The following is a 21,767-nucleotide window of genomic DNA, read 5'->3' as shown; positions in this document are numbered from 1 at the left end:
ACTACAAAGTCTCGCAGTGTACGGCGAGAATGATCTCAGGGCTGCCTGCAGCAAGGCTCTCTTATTATTATTATTATTGCACATCACACATGTCATCACCAGGCGATGCTATATTTTTGTGAAACCTGCACCTGCTGAATGCGGTATTTCTACAAAAAAAGAGAAGCGAGAATGGGAGCAACAACCAAAAAAAAACTGCTTCTGTTATCAGATTTGCCATTTGTTCAAAGAATTTTGTTTTCACCATGGTGTGGTTTTGCGGTAGATTGCAAAAAGCAATACCTTGTCTCAAAAAATCTACGTGTGTTTTTTCTAAGTGTGTGCGCACACGTGTGTGTGTGTCTCATTGCACACGTACGTTTCATTGACACAGATTTCAAAACTATTGCTGGCTAGTTGCTTCTGCAAGTCTTGCAGCGGCTACAGCTATGTGTACAGTGAGCTGTAACGAAAACAACCAATCGGAGAAAGAGAGAGAGGGCTCGTGGCTTAGAGTGGGTTCACCGAGTGTGGATTTGGACGGCTGGTTAACCAAGACACTTAAAAAAAAATCTGGAACAGTCGGGGTGAGGTCAGGTTAGGTGGCAAAAAAAAAACAATCCTTGCTGCCCCAGTGCAGGTATTGTAGATGTGTGTTGCGCGCAAGGGTTCCGGATTGTTATTTGTGTGATCTCTTTGCACCACTATCTTGCACCTAAGCAGGAAGAAACGTACTCTTTGGTTCTTTCGGTAAAGTCACGTAGTTAGATAATAAAATAAAACAAATCGCGACGTTTCGATCGCAACACAAGCGACCTTCATGAGGTGGCACCGCTACAGCAGACGTGCACATTTGTTTGCGGCTCAGTTTTTTGTTACAATTTTGATTTGCTGATATGCCTCCTTGAAATTCCGCGTAGTTTTGTAGCAAATGTTGTTCCGCAGCAATGGCAGTCTCTCCGAGGAGCTTTACTGACGAATGTGGTGTATCTACCCATGGTCCATGCAGAACGCATCCCAGTGACACCTACGTTTTGGATTTATGTTTGCAGTGTTTCGTCCATACATAGGCAATGCAACGCAACATAAGCACAGTCACTTTGTTTTGCCATTCTCTGGCTTTGTTTTCTTCTTCAATTACCAACGCTGCTGCGGTGAAAGCAATCATTGCTGAATGGCAGAGCGAGGAATTTGTACTAATGGGAGCTTACAATTGTGCAGCACCCTGCAGGTCCAAGGCTCAAAACATTGAATAAAGGGTGAGGTGGGGGCTGAAATGCTATCGCCTTCTTGGAGGATTAACATAATTTCAACACAACGTAAAAGTTGTGCTCTAATCAAATGTTTTTTTTTAATGGGATGTAATGGTACTTAAATTATTGTAATCTTTTCTTGTGGAAAGGGTGCCCCTGTTGAGAAGCTTATCTGGGGATTGTGAAATGGGGGGTGATGGGTGGAGGTGAGTAATGGGGGTGGTGGGGGTAGTGGGGGGAGGGGCGGATGCAAGTGGAAGAGGGATTGGATTCCACGATGGGGTAGAACGTGAGGCCGAGAAGCTGAACTCTCCTTGTGACTCCCGTAACTGGCTTGCGCTAAAGTGCACCAGCCAGCAGGAGAGAGGGGACACTGCGGGCGCGTGGGGGAGATGGGCACCCGCATCGTAGAGTGATGTGCTGGCTATTTTTACTATTAATATTTCTTATTTTACCAGGTAATAAGACCCACTGAGCTATATAACTCTTTTTAAGAAGCGACCTGGACACCAATGGTAGCTCAACGAATAGTCTAAACGCGTGATGTTGATTCTAAATGTGGGGGGGGAACCAGAAGACCCGGAGAAAAATCTACGTAACTACGGGCAGAGAGACACTGCAAACTCCGAATATACAGCAGGTGTCAGGATTGGGATCGAACCCCCATGACCTGCATACCTCCCTAAAAGTTCCTGGCACAGCGGGCGAGCTGCAGTCCCAACACGGCAACGGCGTGTGCCCTGCTTCCGCTAACCTCGGGGCCACCAGCTTTTGCCAACCTGCGTTCGCTGGGCTGAAAAGCTCACGCCAATTTTTCAAATATGTTGGCCCCTTGGTTGGATGTGCCCTGCGCTAGATTCTATCTTGGCGTGTGATGATAGAGCAGTCTGTTGGGGACCCCAGGCTCCCCGCTGTGCCCACTTCACCACGCTGACGACTCTCCCAGGCCCTCCCTCCCTCCTCCTCGTGATGGATATGTCGCCGCCGTTTTTCTCATGCTGTGGGTGGGGTCGTGATGTGGAACTCGTCGTGGGTACGCGGGCTCGGCAAAGGTCCCAAAACACCGCTGTGGCTATTCTGCTCGGTATTGCAGTCCTAATCTTTGTGAGTTTCTGGGCACCACCGGTGCGAGCGTGGAATGTGTCCTTTACAGGGAAAGTAAGTCTGATTAAATTAAGTGTGATTATGATAATGGCCGCAGTCATTACTGTGCAGTTGTATATTTATATTTGGCACCCTGCGCTTTTAGGATCCCAATAACCTAAGTTCGGTTCCCAGCTACGGTTAACATCAGTGGTGATCGATATCTGAACCTGCTCTGGGTCCCCTTTTCTCCAACCCACACTTGCCAGCATGGTGAAGTATGGTCAAACACCCGCACCATGACCAACACGGCATCGAGGGGACTTCATCCAGCAGCATATTGACAAAGGGACGTATGCTACGTGTTTGTTTTCAAGTTAACAATTCCTAATCGTAGTACAAATACCATGCACTTGCATTATGAATTTGCTTATGCATGAGGCTTCATTGCTAGTCCCGGAAATAATGCTCAAGTTATCCTGCAGGATTGTATTCACAACGACTTGAATCGCTTAAAATAAATCGGTACAGCAATTACAGCCAGCTTCATTTGCAATGCCTATGCTGACGAACGCCACTATCCAGTATAATTAGACTTCTTAAGAGATAAATGTGATTCCGTGATTCCAGTGCCCCCAAACAAAATTCCACACCAAGAATCGCAGAGCTAAAAGTGCAATAAAGCCGTGGCACTGCATTCACAGAGACTGAGTTCACGATACAGGCCTTCACATTTCACTGTTTAGTAAAATAATGACACTCCATAATTATATTCGTCGAGTTGGTGAAAGACTAATTTAATTCTGAAACTACAGCCATGATAGCAATTTCTGTATTGAAAAAAATAATTATGTAATGCCAGGCACGTGTTCATAAACTTGAATGGAAAATGTGTTTGTTAATTTATTTCACAAAATATGTTCTGAAAGGCAACAATCGGTGTTCCCATCACCTCACGGGTGGTGTGTTCTTTGGTGCCGCGATAATTAGTTTTTGGTATTTTTTTGCTTCTATCGCTCTTTATATTTTATTTTTAAGCAACAAATTGTCGTGTTGCCAGCGGTAGCTGGACGCGTACGGAATAAACAACCGTCCATCTCGGCCAAATAACGTCTCCTCCCCCCGCCCTGCCCCCACCTCGTGTACTTCGTGTTCACGGTGAGGCGGGGGCATCTGAAACCCCCATTGATGGGAACGCACACTACGACAGTCCCTCACCACCACCACCACCACGTTACGACGCTTGGGAAGCGCGCGCGCGTGCGGCCGCCCCACAAAGCCATGAATGGTCTCCCAGACGATAATGACCCTGGAACAAAAATGGAATTAAATGCATTTTACTTTGCCTCAGGACACGTAAAGAAACGCCAAATAAACTGCTTATGCACGGAGCGCTAAACTGGACCGCGCGCATGCATTAACGCACGCGTTGACAGGGGCGTTCGACGAGTGGCTTGTGTGAGCGTTTGCGATGTTATGGCCTCGTGAGTGACGTTTCTGCCGCTGTTATCACAAGGCTTCACAACACGAAGAATTGTTCCTCGGGTTTTCAGCAAGTCTCCCACCGTGTCTGAATTAAATAGTTTTTGTTCGCGGAGGTTTCTGCTCGAGAAATGGATAGGTCCTCACTGGGTGCTTTGGCGTTTGTAAGGTGACTGTAAATGTGAGGACAAAAAACCACGCGCACTTGGGGATAACGCTCGGAATGCAGCCTCCTGCGTTGTCATTTGCCGGTCGTAGTGAATGACTTCTTCTGAAGTGCGTTGTCTCAAGCACACTGATCTGTGTGAGATCGACCCGAGCCTAACTAACCCTCCAATAGACGTGTGCCCAACACACCCAGATTCACGCGCTGACGTAGACTCGGAGTGGTTTGATGGACACTTGACACGTCGTGACTAACACGGGGTTCGTGATGTTGTGCTTTATTACAAAAGCGGCCGATGGATAATTCTCAGTGAGGACTTTTGCCTTGCGCGCAGCAGAAGGGAAATTTGGACGATTGCTTTTGGTGTGACCCTCAGTCTGAGTAGTTCTTCCACCGCTTTGTTTAATTAATTATTATTCTTTTGCCGAGCTTGCAGGAGGGCTGGAGCGGCTTGTACTTTGACAATAAGTAGCACTTGCATCACGCCTTCAAGTGATGGGAATTTGCATACAAATCGATACGAGCGTGTTGCGACATGCCAAATGAAGAGCCCGCCGTGTCAATGGAGCGAGATATTGTCCCCAGAGTTAGCACAGTGGCAAGGAGACGGCAGGCAGCGGGGCTTCACAAATGCTTGCGATGCGCTTCCCTGCGCGCGGTGTTTGTTCAGAGTTGCTGCAATGTTCGACGGTACGTGTCCATCGGCGAGCCAGTCTGTCAGTCGCAGCACTTTACCTGGGTTTCGATGTAAAGCTTTCGTGACTGCAGGGATTCATCTTCTTGGTTCTTTCGGTAAAGTCGCGTAGAAGGGAAATAATAAAATAATAAAAATAAAACATTATAAAAGAATAAAATAATTATTTTATTGTTATTTCCATTATTTTATTATTTCCCTTCTACGTGACTTTACCGAAAGAACCAAGAAGATTTATCTGGGTTGTTTTTGTTGTACGGAGTCGAGTCGGGGCTCGTTTTGACCAGACTAAACCGATGACCTTTGACCGAGGTAAAAAAAAATGTTGGTAAACATTTTTCCCCATGTGAACCTGCAGTCTAGGTGGAGGACTTAGTTCAGGTCACTCATGCCATGCGTTTTTATGATGCGTAGTTAGAAGAGGATTCATCTCATTAATAGGACTGCCTGGTTAACAGGCTCGTTTTTGAAGCCATCAAGTTTAAGGTAGATGTCAAAAATATCAGTGTCCCCTTGCTCAAATGAGCAATGGGTCAGCACTCCTCTCTGTGGGAAGCGCTAAGGCAGTGGCAGGAATTCCACATCCCCATGGTGGCGGCCTTTCTCTCCATAGAATGACAACTTTCGACTTGCCATTGGAATGGTACTGACTCTATCGACCCTTGGCAGCACGATTGGCTGAATCAACCCATGACCGTAATTTGTAGTCGCAACTTTCCTATTGTGAGTCAAGCCACCCTCACTGCTGCACCGCCAGCCATCCAGGTGTGTAACTCACGTGAAACTAAATCTCAAACCCACAGTACTGGGAAGTCTAAATAATGGGTTTTAGATTTCAATGCAGTTCTGTTGTGTAACCCTGAACCCTGTTTACGTTTGATTTATTTACATTTGTTTTGCAGTGTTGTTGAGCAGGAGTGCCAGAGCTTGCATTGTCACGTGTTACACCAGTCCACCGCCACGCTTTATCTAAATAAAGCCTTGCCGATGGTATGCATGACAAATCTCGTGGTGGGAACCTTTGTCAGGTGTAATCAGGGTGTTGGTTGATTCTTTGGGGGGTAATAATAGATTGCATTTCCATTTTAGCATCTTTTACGATGGCCTGTTGGCCGGCGCTGTCCTTCCGTGAAGAGGCTGCGCTCCGTATCTGGTGCGTTGACCTCCACGATGCCTTCACTCGGGGCCCACCGGAGCAAGAATAATTTCTGCCGGTAAAAAGAACATTTCCTCGATGGACCACACACTTCCCTTTGCTTGGTCGCAGAAAGGGCTTGTGATTATTAACAGCGCGCGACTCGAAGGTGCCCCTCGTCACGCAGCGGTCGATAAAATGTAGAACGTCAACAACAGTGGTTGTCCGATGTCAAATAAAAAAAAACTTGACTTACGTAAGTTGAACTTTCTTTCGCAGCGCAGGTAGCCAAGCGTGCTAATCGGAGGTGCGGGGGAAAGACAACAAACTAAACACAAAAAACTGTTCTCAAGAAATTAGTTTTAATCTCGATTTTAAAGTGCATAGCTCCCAGTGACTTCCTAATATCGGAAGGAAGAGTGTTCCAGATGGCCACAGAAGTGCATCTGACTTCCCACCACCCAACACAACATAGGAACGTGGAATTTCCACCACTGGTTTTTTTGGCTACCAATTCAGATGGCCACTGCCACTATTTATTCTGAGTTCGTGCGACTCTTAGAATTGTGGCTGTAATTATAAAAGCTCATCACATTGTTAAACGTGTTAGAGCCGGGGATGGGATGTTTCCCCGTGAGGGCTGTGGATTTGCAAGCCCAGGCAGAAACGATCACGAGACTTTCAGCTACGTGCAGTGGGGGGAAGTCCCCTTGTTATTCCTCCGTAATGCTTCTCTGACTCTCGCACCTTCTGTGAGTGAACGAAAAATAAAACCTACAACTCACTTCATGATGAATTACTACCGCGCACACACAAGTGAACACAGAGCGGAACACGATTGTCTGCCTTGCTTAATGCGACACGGGCACATCGTGTGTGTTGGTGATGTTGTACCGGTTGCTTGGGCACAGTGTGTGCCGTATGGACGTCGTTTTCAAAAGCAACAAAAGGGGGGAGAGGACGAGTCGTTTTGGAGAGTGAAAGAGCCATTCAGATCGTCCTCGGTGATCGTTGACAAAAGCGGGGACTTCCCTTCTCGGTGTCCCCTTCAAAGGCAGTGGCACAACACAAGTGGATTTATCCTATTTTTTCCAGGAAGGCCAAGTGGGCTCTGGTTTATGTGACGATCAACAAACTCCTCCAGGTATCAGGAAACCTGATCACGTCTTGGGAAGCTTAACTTGTTTTTTTGTTACCATACATTTTCCGGTCGCGTTGACTGTTAAGACAAGTTGAGTGGATTTGGGAAAGACACGTCACTAAAGTGGATGATCTCTTGGTAGGCGAGATTGGTGACGGAATGAAATCCAAAGGGAAAGAAGGGAATGCGCCCAATCGCACGACCGCAGCAGAGATGGAGCGATAGTTTTGTTTCTGTTCATGCGCCGGAGTGAGATGGATTGTGGCACCGTGGGACTGTGAGGTGATGGTGACGGACCTGGCAAGGGCTGAATCCACCAGCAGACCGATCGCGGTTGATGATTGCGATGCTGCGAGCAGTTACATGGCAGTGTTGGTTAATGACAAGGGTGACAGGTTAAGAAGATGCGGCCTTCTTTGTCCGCCTTCACAGCCATCGAGACACCCACAGCCTCCTCCGCTGAGGACTTCTCGGATTGCTCTTAGTCTGGAACATCCCCTTTGACCTTGACGCCCATGGGTGGCCGACGCCGTCGCTCTCGGGATCGTTGGAACACGCAAACTTCACCACCACTATACGGCGGCGGATCCTCGGGAGAGGGATAGGAGAATTGCCACCGAGTCTGGATTGGGTGCCACCGCCAAGGAAGTGCTTTGCACAATGTCGAGCTGGTGGCATTAGTCTGCCACCTTGTGGATTCTTTTTTTGATGCGGTCACACCAGCAACGTAAAATCTACCTTTCCTTATTTTCTGTGCCGGAGCAGTAGGATCAGTCGTGTGCTTGAACGCGTGTTGTGATGTTGACGGCTTGTTATGTGCAGTCTTAAATCCTGCGAGAATTAATTAATGATGTTGCTATCGCTCGTCACTTGCTCTGCAAAGAAGCACATTATATGACGCTCCACGGGATTTCATTAGCAATACATCCATTTATCGTAAATGTAGTGAATTTACTTGAACTACTTTCTAAGCAACGATAAAGGAAATGTCACAAACCTGCTTTTAATTTACAATTTAGTTTATTCGTACAGCGGTAACTGACACGCTCCGAACATTGACATGAGAACACCATTACATTGCCCAGCACTCGGAACTCGGCCAATGCATTTTTTTGCATTTGCATTCATTTAATATATAGTTACACATTGCAGGTGTGTGGGGCCTTCAATCCCCCTCGCCCCCTCCCCCACAGGGAGGGTACCGGGGATCGAGCACCCACCCACGTGACCTTCCCCGAGGGATAAAGGAAATGTCACAAAGCGGCGTTTTAATTTACAATTCATTTTATTTCGTACCACTGGCTGATTCAGGCTGAGTGAACTTTGCGGACACGTTGCACAGCTCGGTTATACCTGTGGTTAAATCAACCTTATGCTCATTTGGAATAAATAATCACGAACGTGATCGAGCAATAAGATTACACTACTTTGAAAATGCCAAATTCATGAGTTCTAAGACCTCGAGTAGCGCAATACCCTTCTTATCCGTGGCTGTGTAGGGGCTGCCATGGGGTGAAATCTACTCTCCGTGGAAATTACCACTATCGCTTGCGCAGCTTTTCTTAGATGAACACGAACAAGAGGAATAATTGGGTGTCATTTCCATCCTGCTGTCTCTTGAAGAGTCACGAATCCGGTGCTCCCGAGAAACCGCCAGTGGCGACGGATAAACGCGGATAATCAGTAAAAATATTTCCAGCACTGTCGAGTGACTGCTATTATCCTGGGATAATTATCAGAAGAGCCGATGGATGGATGGATAGGCGGAGTTGTCAGCATAATCGATGGCAAGAAACGGGTGTTGTCTCAACATTGCCCCTCCGAAACGCTGCCTCCCGTGCCGACCCGCTTCTCATCTCTCCGCCTCAACCCCTGTCCCCCTCGCCCCTATTTCCCGTGGCAGCCATGGAGAGCCGAGGGCGGCTGCGAGCGTTCTCGCGGCCCAGCGTCGGCAACTACTCGACGCTGCTGCTGTCGGAGCAGGGGGACGTGTTGTACGTCGGGGCACGCGACGCCATCTTCTCGCTCAACCCCAGCAACATCTCCGAGGAGATGCACAGTCGGGTGAGCTTCTTGTCTTCCATGGCGTCTAAAATGCAACCGCATCTCCAGACGCGCTGTTCAAGAACAGTGGGCAGCTCCGGTTAGCACGGTCGGCTATGCACGGTGCGAAAGAAGTTGAACAAACGTGCATGTTTGTTGACTTCATAGAGAGAATAGAAGAGGCAGTCGCTCATAAGCAGAGAGGAGCTTTGACTTGGATCAGCGACAGGGAGTCGACAGCAAGGGCGGCTGGGCAAAGCCTCCCTGTACCATCAACTGCAGCCGATTGAAAGTGTGCAGTTATGGCCCTGGCACCCTTGTGTGTCTCCAACGAGAAAAGAGAGAAACACTTGAATTGTTAGAATCAAAATGTCTACTATTCGTTGAGCAACTTATTGTTTCCAAATGTAATTGTTTCTTGACCAGCCACCGTTGCTTTCGTGTGTTGTGATTTACACGTTGTTTTCTGTTTACAGTAGCAGCTTGATTTCAATTGAACATAAATAATTGCGCGTAGCTTATTTCGACGTAATACGAATTCACAAACGCATGCGTTCCTGGCGATGTTGTCCAACATCAGTAGCAGTTGGCACCACGGCCTGGCCTGGTGCCTCCTTGAGGCCACTTCAACTTCAAGTGAGTGCATAGGCCTGTGTGGTCAACATCGTCACGAGGGAAATTAAGGTGGCACGAGGCTTATTAGGTGCTCGCCAACAGCAGGACCCGTCACAACAAATGTTATGACTAAAGGTGTATTAGGCATTCGGTGATTCACCCCTCAAACAATGTGATGAATTGTGAATATTCCGCCTCGTGATGTGATTAAAAAAGCATCGTTTGTCGTCTCGTTTTTTCTCATCTCGTTTGTATTGTTCGTAAGGTGGTTTTGGTCTCGCTACAATGTGTTTTGTTCCATTAGACTAAATCTTAATGGAAGTGTATCATTTTTATTCAATTTCCGTAAATGTTAAATACAGCAATCGATGAATAAACGCAAGATGCATGGTGAGCAAAGGAGTCGATTTTATTCAATGAATCGATGAATTTCTACATGCGTAATTCGTACAGACGCAGTCTACTCGGTTCAGTTTTGACATCTCGAATTGAGTGCGTAGCTGACGATGTGCGTGCATGGGGCAAAGACAGCCGGGGCCACGTTTCCCAATGTGCACCTCGCACACACAATCATGACATCAGCTATTTCGCAACAGAGTTTTCATTTGAAGTCAATATTTTCGCGCTAGATATAACTTGCACATTGTTTTTCCACCCTTTTTCAGTCGCTGGCATTTTTGCACTTGGTACGATTCAAACACGACGAAGCTGCTCCAGCTCAGTGTGTTCAGTGATTTCATTCAAAACAATTAGGCCCTAGTTAGGGCGCCATGGCAAATATTTACCCATGTCACATTAATCATCACATGTTCTTGCAGTTGCTTAAAGTTTGACAGAATTCCTTTAAAGAATAAATGTTTGAAAAAGGTTTTGTTTATTGGCTCTTAACTTGCGTAAATGTTAATGCACAATAGTGGAAATGCAGCAGGTGTGGAAGCAATTATTTAGAATTTTATTTATTTAGTAAAATTGTGGTACGGTTTTATGACATACCAGTCTGTGTAGTTTAATTATGGATTAATATTGTGTAACCTCATAAGTATGCATGCACTGCATGTTCTCTATGCTCACGTGAGCATAACTTATATTAATATTATTATAATAACACATTTAATATTTACTGTGCGGTGTGTACATATGCATTCCTACGTGTATACACATACACACCGCACAATGTGCATACCAGGATGATACTGCAGTGTATTGGTTACACTTTAATAAATACAATAGACTGTACAAATTTTGATGATGAGCTATTTATAAAAGGCACACCAATGTAACAATGCAAGTCCCAATTGCATTGTATACACTATCATAGACCACTTGGATTGCCTTTGGGAATACATGTTGTACGTCAAAAATTAAGAACTGTAGCTTCTCAAATACCAAAAAATCTCTATATTGAATCAGATTCTTTATTTATCTTGGAGGAATCTGATGAGCTATGAAGCTCTCACAGATGTCGAGTACTGAAACCTTCTTACAGTCTCACGTGAGCAGAAAGATCGTGCAGCGCGTGCACAATTATGAGGTCACACTTTGTGTGTGCGGCAATGTTATAGCTGCGAGAGACGTGAATGAGTGACCGTTGCTTTGTCGTTGGCCAGGTCGACTGGGATGCGTCATCCAAGCAGCAAGAGTGTGTGATGAAGGGCAGAAGTGAAACGGTGAGATCGCATGATGCAACCCTCATAGCCACACACGTGACTAAAGGGGAAACACACTTTGGATTGTTGCGGCCACTGAAAAGCAAACCAGCTCAGTTCATGAACTGGGCTACCCCGGGCCCAGCTGCCTGTCTTCCCACAGCAGCCTAATCGTGTCCACCCGGCACGAGGTGGCCTCAGTAGGTTATGGGCCATGTGGGCTGGCCCCCTTTCATAATTTCATGCAGGCTGACTTCCGAACCGGTCGTTGCATTGGCCAGCTCACTGTGGAAATGAGACACACGGTCAACGGCGTCACTCACATTTCAGGGTCTCGTTTGTTTAAACACACGTGTTGGGAAATGTAAACAATAATAGGTGTTTCCTTGGTATAGAATTGGCTGAAGGCCTTTTTTATTTTATGATCTCTCAATAAGGCCACGGGGGGCCGGGGGTACTGAACAGAATGGGCCAAGTACTCAGAGCCGCAGTTCACAAAGTTTTGGACAAGATCCAGTTCGTGCCAGCACAGCCCATGGCCATTCCTGGGACACCAAACTTGCTCGGCTGTGGTCTCAAAAATGTAGTTACGATCTAGCCCCATCACACTGACAGTGCGTTCTACTGTGGCAGTCGTCATAAGTTCAAATTCTTAAAAAGGGGTTACATCCGGCCTAATCATCCATTCAGGTGCGATAAAATGAGTACATCATTAGATCTCCTTTGCCAGTACCAAGATATGATAATAGGGTTTCTCCCCTTTTTTCTGGCAACAAAACTGAAACCTTTTTTTAACCACAATACTTGCAGTCAAATGCAAACAAAAAACACACTGATAATATATGCATTGTCCTTGATTGAAGGCCGTTGGTGTGGACCAATCAGTTTCAAGGACAATGCAAATATCATCAGTGTTTTTTGTTTGCATTTGGCTGCAAGTATTGTGGTTAATGCAGACATGAATCCTTGTAAAAAGGGTTTAGTTTTGTTGCCAGAAAAAACGGGACAACCCCTATTGTCAAAATGAGTACAATTTGTGAGTCAAAGTGTTTGTCCTTTAGAGAGACTGGCCTCAGCGGTCAGAATATGGAATTTCCATCACTGGCTTAAGGGCTGCCAATAAAGGAAAAAAATGGTCATTGCCCATTGGAGTGGGGGAGGGATTTTGACCAAAGTATTGATTAATTTGGTTAACAATATTATTCCATTCTCACTGCACATACCAACTTATTTGTGTGTGTGTTCACACATTTTTAAACCAGGTGAATAGATGTAATGACTTCTGCTGGTGATGAATGATGTTGACGCACGTGGAGTTGCTGATGAGCCTCACGAATATTTTGCTGAAATAAAGATATTTTCTGCCTCGACTAATTCCTATAATTAGTACATAAAATGAGGGGCGTTTAAATCTGTGAGGTGAAAGAAAGCTCAATCCTGTGGTGTATTATGGGCTTGGTAGATTAATGTTTTACAGCGACATTGGCTTTAAATGCCGTGCAACGATTATTTTCTAGCCTTGCCATCATTGGTTTGGCTGCAGGCGACCCTCCACCCAATTTGGCACTGGGTTAACAGGCGAAAATATTGCGGTAAAAAAATATACAAATTGGAAAAATGAAGTCTGTAAGACCAGTAGGCCATAAATTTAACATTTATTTTCCTGAATGCATTTTACACAAATCAGATTTCCACTCACGGTCACCAACACCAGTGACGATTATCAGAATCGGTTCTGGTCTGGCCCTAGGTCGACTTGGCCTCAAATGAGTACCTATTATGGTGTTCTGAGATAATGGCGGTGATCGGTCGTGGTGCTGGCCACCACCCCGTGCGCCATGCTGGCCTTAATAGGTGCTCGCGAACAGCACTTGCCCTAACAGTTTGTTAATAGGCTATACGGGGGATCTTTGTCTTTGTGTGTGTGTGCGTCTACAGATGGAGTGCTTCAACTTCATCCGGGTGCTTGTCGAGCTTAACGAGACGCACCTCTTTGTTTGTGGGACGTACGCCTTCCATCCAATGTGTGCCTACATTGTAAGGCTTCTGCACACGCATAGCATTCACAATTACATCAGAATCTTTATTTAGACTGCAGGAGGAATCTGATGAGTTATGAAGCTCTTTTTTCACCGATGTCCAGTAGGGGGCGGATCAGAAAGTTAAATAAACTTCAATCTAGATCTTAAGTTTTCGTGAGTGCAATGATCCATACTCTTTAGTTCGTTCGGTAAAGTCACGTAGGTATAAAATGAAAATAAATTTAAAATAAATAAATTAAAATTAAAAACAGAATCAAAATAAATCCAATCACGACGTTTCGGAAGCAACACAAGCTTCCGTCATCAGGTGGGACAGCCATTAAATAAACTTGTTTTTTATTATCAGGTAAAGGGCACTGAGCTATTTAGCTTCTTGATCAGACGTGACCTAGTGTCGGTCACGTGGGCGTTGTTTGACCATACTTCACCACGCTGGTCGGCACGGGTTGAATGAAGTGGTCAAAAGGTCCGTGACCGCTTCAGATATTGCTCACCGCTTGGCACGCTCACACCTGCACGATGCCATCCATCGCAAACCAGAAATGGCATTTAAATTCGAGACGATAACCAGAAGCCTCTTCACTCGCAGGAGAAGGAGAACTTCACCCTGGTGACGACGACTCAAGGCGAGGTCCTGACGGAGGATGGGCGGGGACGCTCCCCGTACAACCCCACGCAGGCATACACGGCCACGCTCGCTGGTACCAGCCGCCCCCCCACCTCCTCAACCCTCTCCACCCGCCCCCCCACCCTCCACCTCCCACCCCACCAGCCTCCCGCCCCCCCACCCCCCACCCTTCCCCTCTCCACCCGCCCCCCCACCCTCCACCTACCACCCCACCAGCCCCCCCACCCTCCCCCTCTCCACCCCCCTCACCTCCTCCCCCTCTCCACCCGCCCCCCCACCCTCCACCTATCAGCCCCCCGCCCCCCCGCCCCCTACCCTCCCCCTCTCCACCCGCCCCCCCACCCTCCACCCTCCCCCTCTCCACCCGCCCCGACACCCTCCACCTCCCACCCCACCAGCCCCCCGCCCCCCGCGCTGCTACCCCGCAGCCACAACCACGGCAGCCACTCCGTCGTGTCGCGGTCCTGCCCTGAACCTCATCGGCTTGGTTCGCTGAGCCGTCGCACACTCTAATGCCACTGAGAGTGCTTGCCAAAGACAACTGATGTGTTTTTAACGACTTTTTATTAACTCTGTTATTTATTGTGGTCGGATGGATTAACACCTTCAGGGATCGGCATGTTTGCTGCCGAGGCAGCTTGAGTGGCAGCTGCAGAAAAGTCGATATTTCGACTTTTGATTCTGGCTGCTTACCAGTTTGAGTAGAGGATTAGCAAAGCGTAGCTTCTGCTGTAAAGTTGAATTTAATGGCCAGGTGCCCTGTGATTTCATTCATAGGACACAAAGTGTTTGTGTTTCAGTGTAAATCCACATCCAGAATTTTAAAATCACCGATAAATAAATAGTAATATTTTCAAAGATGCCTTATTCTCTATCACCAGAACGCTTCTGAGAAAGCAAGTTCACCTTTCTTCTCATAATCCAGTAACAATGCTGTTTAATAATAATTTACATCCATTTTCAATCCACTTCTGGATGAAGTCCTCACTACAATATATCATTCATCAGGTTCTTGAAAGTAGGGCGCCAAGGATTGGTTTACATATCACGTGCTGTTGATATTAGCCATAGCCAGGATTCGAACTCAGGCATTTTGGTTCATAGCACAGCGTGCAAACCACTGCGCCGCTACTCTATATAATTCACGTAATTAATACGAATATAATGTAACATAAAATTAATTGAAATGAGTCTATATTGTGCTCCACACCAAATATGAAGAATGACAGGAAATTACAAAGCGCGCCCTGTATTACTAGAATGAACGAAGGAGCGAACAAACGGCGCCCTCCTGTATGCTGTGCGGCACCGTGACCTCATTTTCTCTTCTCGTTGCATCAGATGGGGAGCTGTACTCGGCCATGATGAAGAACTTCCTGGGCACGGAGCCTGTGATTCAGCGCAGCCTGGGCAGCCGGCCCGCCATGAAGTCCGACCTACTGGTGTCCTGGCTCTACGGTGGGACAGCGCTCGCACTGCCACTCTCGCCAGGGCCTCTGAAATGTTTGTGGAGGCCCGAACAAAAAACGCCAGACGAAGCCCTCCTCCCTCCTTGCGGAACCCTCAGCCCTTTCCTGAGACACCCTTGGATCTGTGGCCCAGGGCAAACTGGACCCACCTGCCTGCTTCCCCCACCCCCTCTCTGTGGCCCTGACTCTTAGCTTAAAGCCACGGCGCCAAGAGTTTCTCGCAAAGACTTCTGGAATCTTCTACGATTTTATCCGCGTAACATTATATTACGTGGGTGGAATTGCACGGCGAGACCTCGCTGCTTATGGGGACTCGGAGGGTAGTTTTGGTCTCAGGATGGAGCGGATAATCCTCAGATGTGCCCTTGCTGACGCGTCGACATGAGCCGTTTTGTTTTTTGTGCGCCTGCAGAGCCGAGATTCGTGGGGTCGGAGTTCGTGCAGGAGGATCCCGAGGGCGACGAGGACGACAAGGTGTACCTCTTCTTCACGGAGACGGCGCGCGAGTTTGAGTTCTACAGCAAGGTGGTGGTGTCGCGCATCGCCCGCGTCTGCAAGGTACCTTGCTCCTCGTCGCCGTGCTCGGCGCTCGCACCTCAGAATCTGAATCCGAATCTTTAATGAGACTGCAGAAGGAATCCGATGAGCTATGGAGCTTTCTTTCACAGATGTCCAGTAGGGGTGGGTAAGAAAGTTACAATGGCAATACAAACAACGATGGGAGTGCAAAGTATAGGAAAGGTAAGCAAGTCATGAGAAAATAAACAATAAAGTATATAAGTAATATATATATATAAGTACCTCACCGCTGTATATGGGACTCCAGCCGCTAACCATTATGAGTACCAGGCTGTGCATCACCGGTGATCGAGCCTTGTATTGTGCGTGTAAATCCAGAGACTTGGTAACAATTCCCGACACGATGGGAGTAAGTGGCAATGGGGCGGGGGGGTGGTGTCAATGTTAAGCAGTCAATGAGGTTCCTGTTAATGGAGGGCAGAGCGTATTGCTTGGTGCGTGGGCCGTGGTCGTGATTAATGACAGAGTGGCAGCCAAAGGACGGAGAGCATTGCTCAACTGCACGTTGACAGAGAGAACTATAAACTATTTTTTTACTTTACCAGGTTAGGCCCGCTGAGCTATTATCTCTTTTTCAGAAGCGACCTGGCTACAAATGATAGCTCGATGAAGTGGTTTATCACGTGGATATTAATAGCTGCCAAATACTCTAGACAGCATGTTGATTTTAAATGTCGAGGGAAAAACCGGAGCACCCGAACGAAAATCCACGTGACCACGGGAAGAACATGAAAACTCCAAATAAACAGGCGTCAGGGTCGGGATCGAACCCATAACCTTCTGCATACAAGGGGAGGGAGTTAATGTCTCTCCACCACGGCACCCCAGAGAGTTGCATCGTGAGTTACCCGTGATTCGGGGGGGGGGGGGCGATGAGACGCTCACCGGCTTGCCGTATTTGCAGGGAGACGTGGGAGGCACGCGCATGCTACAGCGCATGTGGACATCGTTCCAGAAGGCGCAGCTCGAGTGCTCGCTCCCCGAGCGCAACATCCACTTCAACCTCATCCAGGACGTGTTCACGCTGCGCACGGCGCCCGGCCAGACGACCTTCTACGCCGTCTTCACCGTCGAAGTGTACGACCCTCACGTTCCCTGCTGGTTCACACTCTCACACTGAGCACGGCAGGGGTGTCCGTGTGGCTCGGGGGAGGGGAAGTGGGGAGGGGGTCGGAGGAGATTATTACGAGCGAGATGGATCATTGCGTTGCAAGACTGTGAGTGATAGGCGACAGCTGGGGGAGGCTTTCAGTGGATAATATGCGACTTTAGAATAAATGTGTTTCATCGATTGATTGAAATACTGCCACTGCAAGTCAACACCACTGACAGTAACCCGGAACTGTGTGTGTGCGCGCGTGTGTACACGGCGGCGTCGCCTGTTCTCTTCCTCAGTGGGGGCACGAACGTGTCGGCCGTGTGCGCCTACAGCATGGCCGACGTGCAGCAGACCTTCCAGGGCCGCTTCAAGGAGCAGAAGGGACCCGACCAGAGATGGGCCACATTCACGGGGGACATCCCGGAGCCTCGGCCTGGCAGCGTAGGTGCAGCACCACCACCACCCGCCGCCAATGACCAAATCCACCACCACCACCCGCCGCCAATGACCAGATCCACGCGGCAGTGTGGAGGAGTAGATGCTCATCTAGGCCAACCTGTGTTGTTGGTGAAATGTACGGACGGTAAATCATTAACGTCGTCCTTCATGAGGTGTTGAATTGTCAGGCTTCAGGGTCATGATTATATTCAGCACTGGCTTTGTTTTGCCCCATGGCGTATGTCGAACTAAGAGTTGTACAAATCGAGAGAGTGTAGCATGGAAGAGTAGGCAAAATACTCTGGAGCTCCCTCGAGTGGAGGTCCTTCTTCGGTCAGCAAGAAGTTGCAGGACTGCACTTTACCTTGCTAGAGTTTATTTACCACCCCCACCAAAACCATGTCGATAGATTTCCATGAATCATGCTGGTGATTTGAACCGGGAAATTATTATGTTCTGGCTGAATATGTCTGACTTGTCTGTACGGTCTCCAATAACTAATATATTGCATCAGCATGCCATTCATTTCTCTCCCGATTCTAGTAACATTTTGATTCTTACGCCAAACTCTATTACGGGGTTTCCTTATATACTTACCTCCTCTGTAACGACGACGTCACCCATATTTCCCCCACCCCACCGCCCCGCACCGCCCGCCCTTCCCACCCGCAGTGCCTCAGGGGCCAGTCGTCCCTGGACTTGCCGGACCGCACGGTCAGCTTCGCCAGGGACCACCCTCTCGTGGACCAAACGGTGGAGCCCGTGGGCCAGCGGCCCCTCCTGGTGGCGGCGAACGCGCGCTACACACAGCTCGCCGTGCAGACCGTGCGCTCGCTCGGCGGCGCTGACCACCGCGTCATGTACATGGCCACAGGTGAGCCGCCGCCACTGCCGGGGGTGAGGGGGTGAGGGTGGGGGGTGGGGGGTGGGGGTGGGGGGTGGGGGGTGGGGGCCACGGTGCTGTTGGCGCCTGCCGGTAGCCAGCGGGGGCCGATCGGACCTCCGTGGTCAAAGCGCCGGGCTACGTTGTAGAGGTTTGGTCAGGTGAGGTGCTGGCACCGGCGGTTGGGTGTAGGGGCCCTGGCAGTGGCGGGCTTTTAATACAAAAAATACGATGATATTGTCACGGTGAAATAGTTGCGAGCGTGCGTTTATGCCGTTGTCTCTTAAAAAAAAAGGTAAGATAATAAACGGCAGCGCAATTCAAAAGTAACGAGGGAATAAGTGAATATTAACAAGACTGAACTGTGAGATCTTGTTAATGCAATGCTATATTGTGAAATATAAATAGATATACGTCATTACGTATTTATATTTAACAAGGTCTATCTTTATTTTAATTGGACTTGTTACATACTCTTATAAAGTGTGTGATTATGCATCATACCCATACACACGTGTAATACAGTATATGTCTTGCTGGAGTTCTTCCCATGCAAATGGCTGTTAAGAAGAGTTAGCATATTCACCGTGATAGATGATAAATGTCACATTAAAGGTAGTCGTGACACAGAGTGTTGGGAGTCTGGTATTCTCTGGTGATGTTCACGATGAACAGTAGGCATATATCAATGATACGATTCTCCCATTAGCATCGATTCTTACTCTCACGATCTGTGCATTGAACGCATTTAATAACCAATTGTCAGAAAATGTCTCACAAATGCATTGTTAATATTGTGTTTGAGCTAATGGGACAAACACATTGGAACAGAAAATGCCAATGAGATTGGTAAATAAAACAGTCGATTCTTAAATTGAATCCTAACCCCGGAATCGGAGACAATTCATGGGATTTCCTGGGAGAATTGAATCATTATGTGTTCAATGATTAGGATGTTCTTGCTGTAATTTCAGATGCTGGGACTCTACACAAAGCCATAAATGTCAACGGAGACATGCATCTGATTGAGGAGATGCAGCTTTTCTCAGATCCCCAATCAATAAACAGCCTACTTCTTCTGGAAAAAAAGGTATACTGCACATGCACCTTTATCTGTGTGTGTGTGTATGTGTGTGTTTTGGGGGGAGCGGGAGTGTAGCGGTTAGCCCACTGCTCTACAAACCCGGCGACCCGAGTTCGATTCCCGCTCATGTCCAACACCGGTGACGATCATCTGAAACGATCCTGGGCCTCCCCTAGGTCAACTCGGCCTCAAAGGAGTACTTGGTTCATTGTGTAAACATCACCACTGGGGAGACAAAGGCGGCTGGGCATCGTGCGGACCACCCACCTCCTCGTGTGCTGCGCCGACCTTCATAGGTGCTCGCCTACAGAACTTCCTCCAAGAGTCCATTATGGCTACATGAGGGGGGTTGTGTGTGTGTGCGTTATTCTGTGTGTGTGTGTGTGTTATTGAGGCAAGTCCCATCAGTGTACTCATCTGTGGAGCAAAGCTGCATTTGCTTTGTCGTGTAGTCCCGCATGCCCAGCTACTTCCAAGGTGTGTGAGCTTTTGTTCAGCTGGATAGATGAGACAATACGGATGGGGGACAGGTTAGAGAATACACTGGCTGTTGTGGTTTAAGAGGAAGCGATGATGAATGAGTGGCCTTGCCTAAAGCTGGTTGCAGCTTTGTCAGCACAGACTTCTGTCGAGGAGTCTTGTGAAAAGGGTCACCAACAGCCACCCGCCAGCAATTCAGCAACAAAAAGATGTCGAGCAATGCTCATAACAATGTGCATAACATTGAGCAGCAAACACTGAATTTGACACAGTGGAGAGTGTCGGTGGGGCATCTGAGCGGGCTACACGGCCCGCTCAGCTTGCGCCGATAAGGCTTGCTGCTGTGATCATTCTGGCCGATTACCCCAACCCATTTTGCCCGGTCTAGCCAACCAATAAAACTTGCTTCCCAGTAGTTGTGGGAACGTGGTCTAACACTGCTCTGCCCCCTCTGCATCTATTGCTGCTGCTGCTGGCGCAGGGCCTGCTGTACGTCGGCTCGTCGTCGTCGGTGCTGCAGGTGCCCGTGGCGGACTGCGGCGCCTACGCCACGTGTGGTGACTGCGTGCTGGCGCGGGACCCGCACTGCGCGTGGGACGCGCAGTCGGAGCGCTGCCGCGACACGCAGGAGGCCGAGCCCGCATCGTGAGTGACAGGCCAAACGCGCTCGGCACATACTCTTAGTTTTTTCGGTAAAGTCACGTAGGTAAAAAAATGAAATTAAAATTAATAAAAAGTAAAATAATAAAAAATCACGACGTTTCGGAGGCAACATAAGTCTCCGTCGTCAGGTGGGACCGTCACAGCCAGATTTGCCGTATCAAGTGAGGCTCCGCACAGTCGCTCGCACGATCGGAGGCGGCGCATCGGAAAATATAACAACTGGTGAAGTTCAACCTCGTCGTTGATGCAAAACCCTGTGACCAAATCGGCCGGAATGGAACCCGCTCACGTCATATCTTGATAGGATTGATCCTGAATAGCGCTTGTATGGGTGACCGCCGTCATGCATGAAACAGATGTTATAGGCTGCTGTGTGTTTACATTGTCAGCAGGGGAGCAGTGATTAGCTCACTGCTTCATACCGCAGTGTGCTGGTGCGCCGCAGTGGTGAGATGTTAACTACCTCGCCTGGTATACAGGAGGTCATGGGTTCGATCCCAACCCTATTGCCTGCATATTTGGAGTTTGCATGTTCTCCCCGTGGATACATTTGCACATGAGTCATTTCTTTGGGCTTTCACTTATGGCCAGGTTGCTTCTGAAAAAGAGCTTTAGAGCTCAGTGGACCTTATTACCTGGTAAAATAAATTAAGTAATGTTGTGCTAATCACTGCGCCACCGCTCTCTCCTCGTTGAGATATCCGAACGTCACTGTGATTAGGCCTCTTGCACAAACTATTCGGGGAGACGAAGGCAAACGTTTGGAGAACGGTCTCTTCACTGGAGCGACGCGTCCCCCCCTCCCCCCTCACATGACTGCACGTGACTTATTGCTGCCTGTCGTGTGCCTCGCAGCGCGTGGATTCAGGACATTGAACGTGCGAACGCAAGCAGCCTTTGTCCCGCTGACCCAGGTGAGTCGAAAGCGCATGAGGTACGGGAGTCTTCGTGGTTTGGAAAGAGACATCTGGGAGCGTTGACACTTTAGCCACAACCACACAAGCGATGCAATGTTCGATGCTACAGATGTCTTGTTATTCCGACGTTTAATTGGTAATTTAAGCAGGCTATTGATCATCAATGCAGGTAGAATGTCTCGCAAGAAAGCCCTGGTTTTCATTTTAACCTTATTTATAACGGAACTATTCATTAGTACCGATGACCA

General features: G+C 48.1%; 1 protein-coding gene across 1 annotated transcript in view; it reads left to right on the top strand.

Moving 5' to 3' along the window:
* The window catches only part of LOC133346480 (semaphorin-4A-like), a 74,595-nt gene that overhangs the window by 48,933 nt on the left and 3,895 nt on the right, over positions 1 to 21,767 (top strand). Inside the window, 12 exon segments of the mRNA XM_061558091.1 lie at positions 8,837 to 8,997; positions 11,199 to 11,258; positions 13,176 to 13,274; positions 13,869 to 13,980; positions 15,249 to 15,365; positions 15,789 to 15,934; positions 16,860 to 17,032; positions 17,351 to 17,495; positions 18,165 to 18,366; positions 19,350 to 19,465; positions 20,421 to 20,584; positions 21,458 to 21,516. Of these exon segments, the coding sequence (XP_061414075.1) occupies positions 8,837 to 8,997; positions 11,199 to 11,258; positions 13,176 to 13,274; positions 13,869 to 13,980; positions 15,249 to 15,365; positions 15,789 to 15,934; positions 16,860 to 17,032; positions 17,351 to 17,495; positions 18,165 to 18,366; positions 19,350 to 19,465; positions 20,421 to 20,584; positions 21,458 to 21,516 (1,554 nt within the window).

Source organism: Lethenteron reissneri, chromosome 24 (genome assembly GCF_015708825.2).
Source record: "Lethenteron reissneri isolate LAM-NWPU_2019-01 chromosome 24, ASM1570882v1, whole genome shotgun sequence".
Classification (NCBI taxonomy): domain Eukaryota; kingdom Metazoa; phylum Chordata; class Hyperoartia; order Petromyzontiformes; family Petromyzontidae; genus Lethenteron; species Lethenteron reissneri.
The sequence above is the reverse complement of the archived record's forward strand: the minus strand, read 5'-3'. Positions and strand labels throughout refer to the sequence as shown.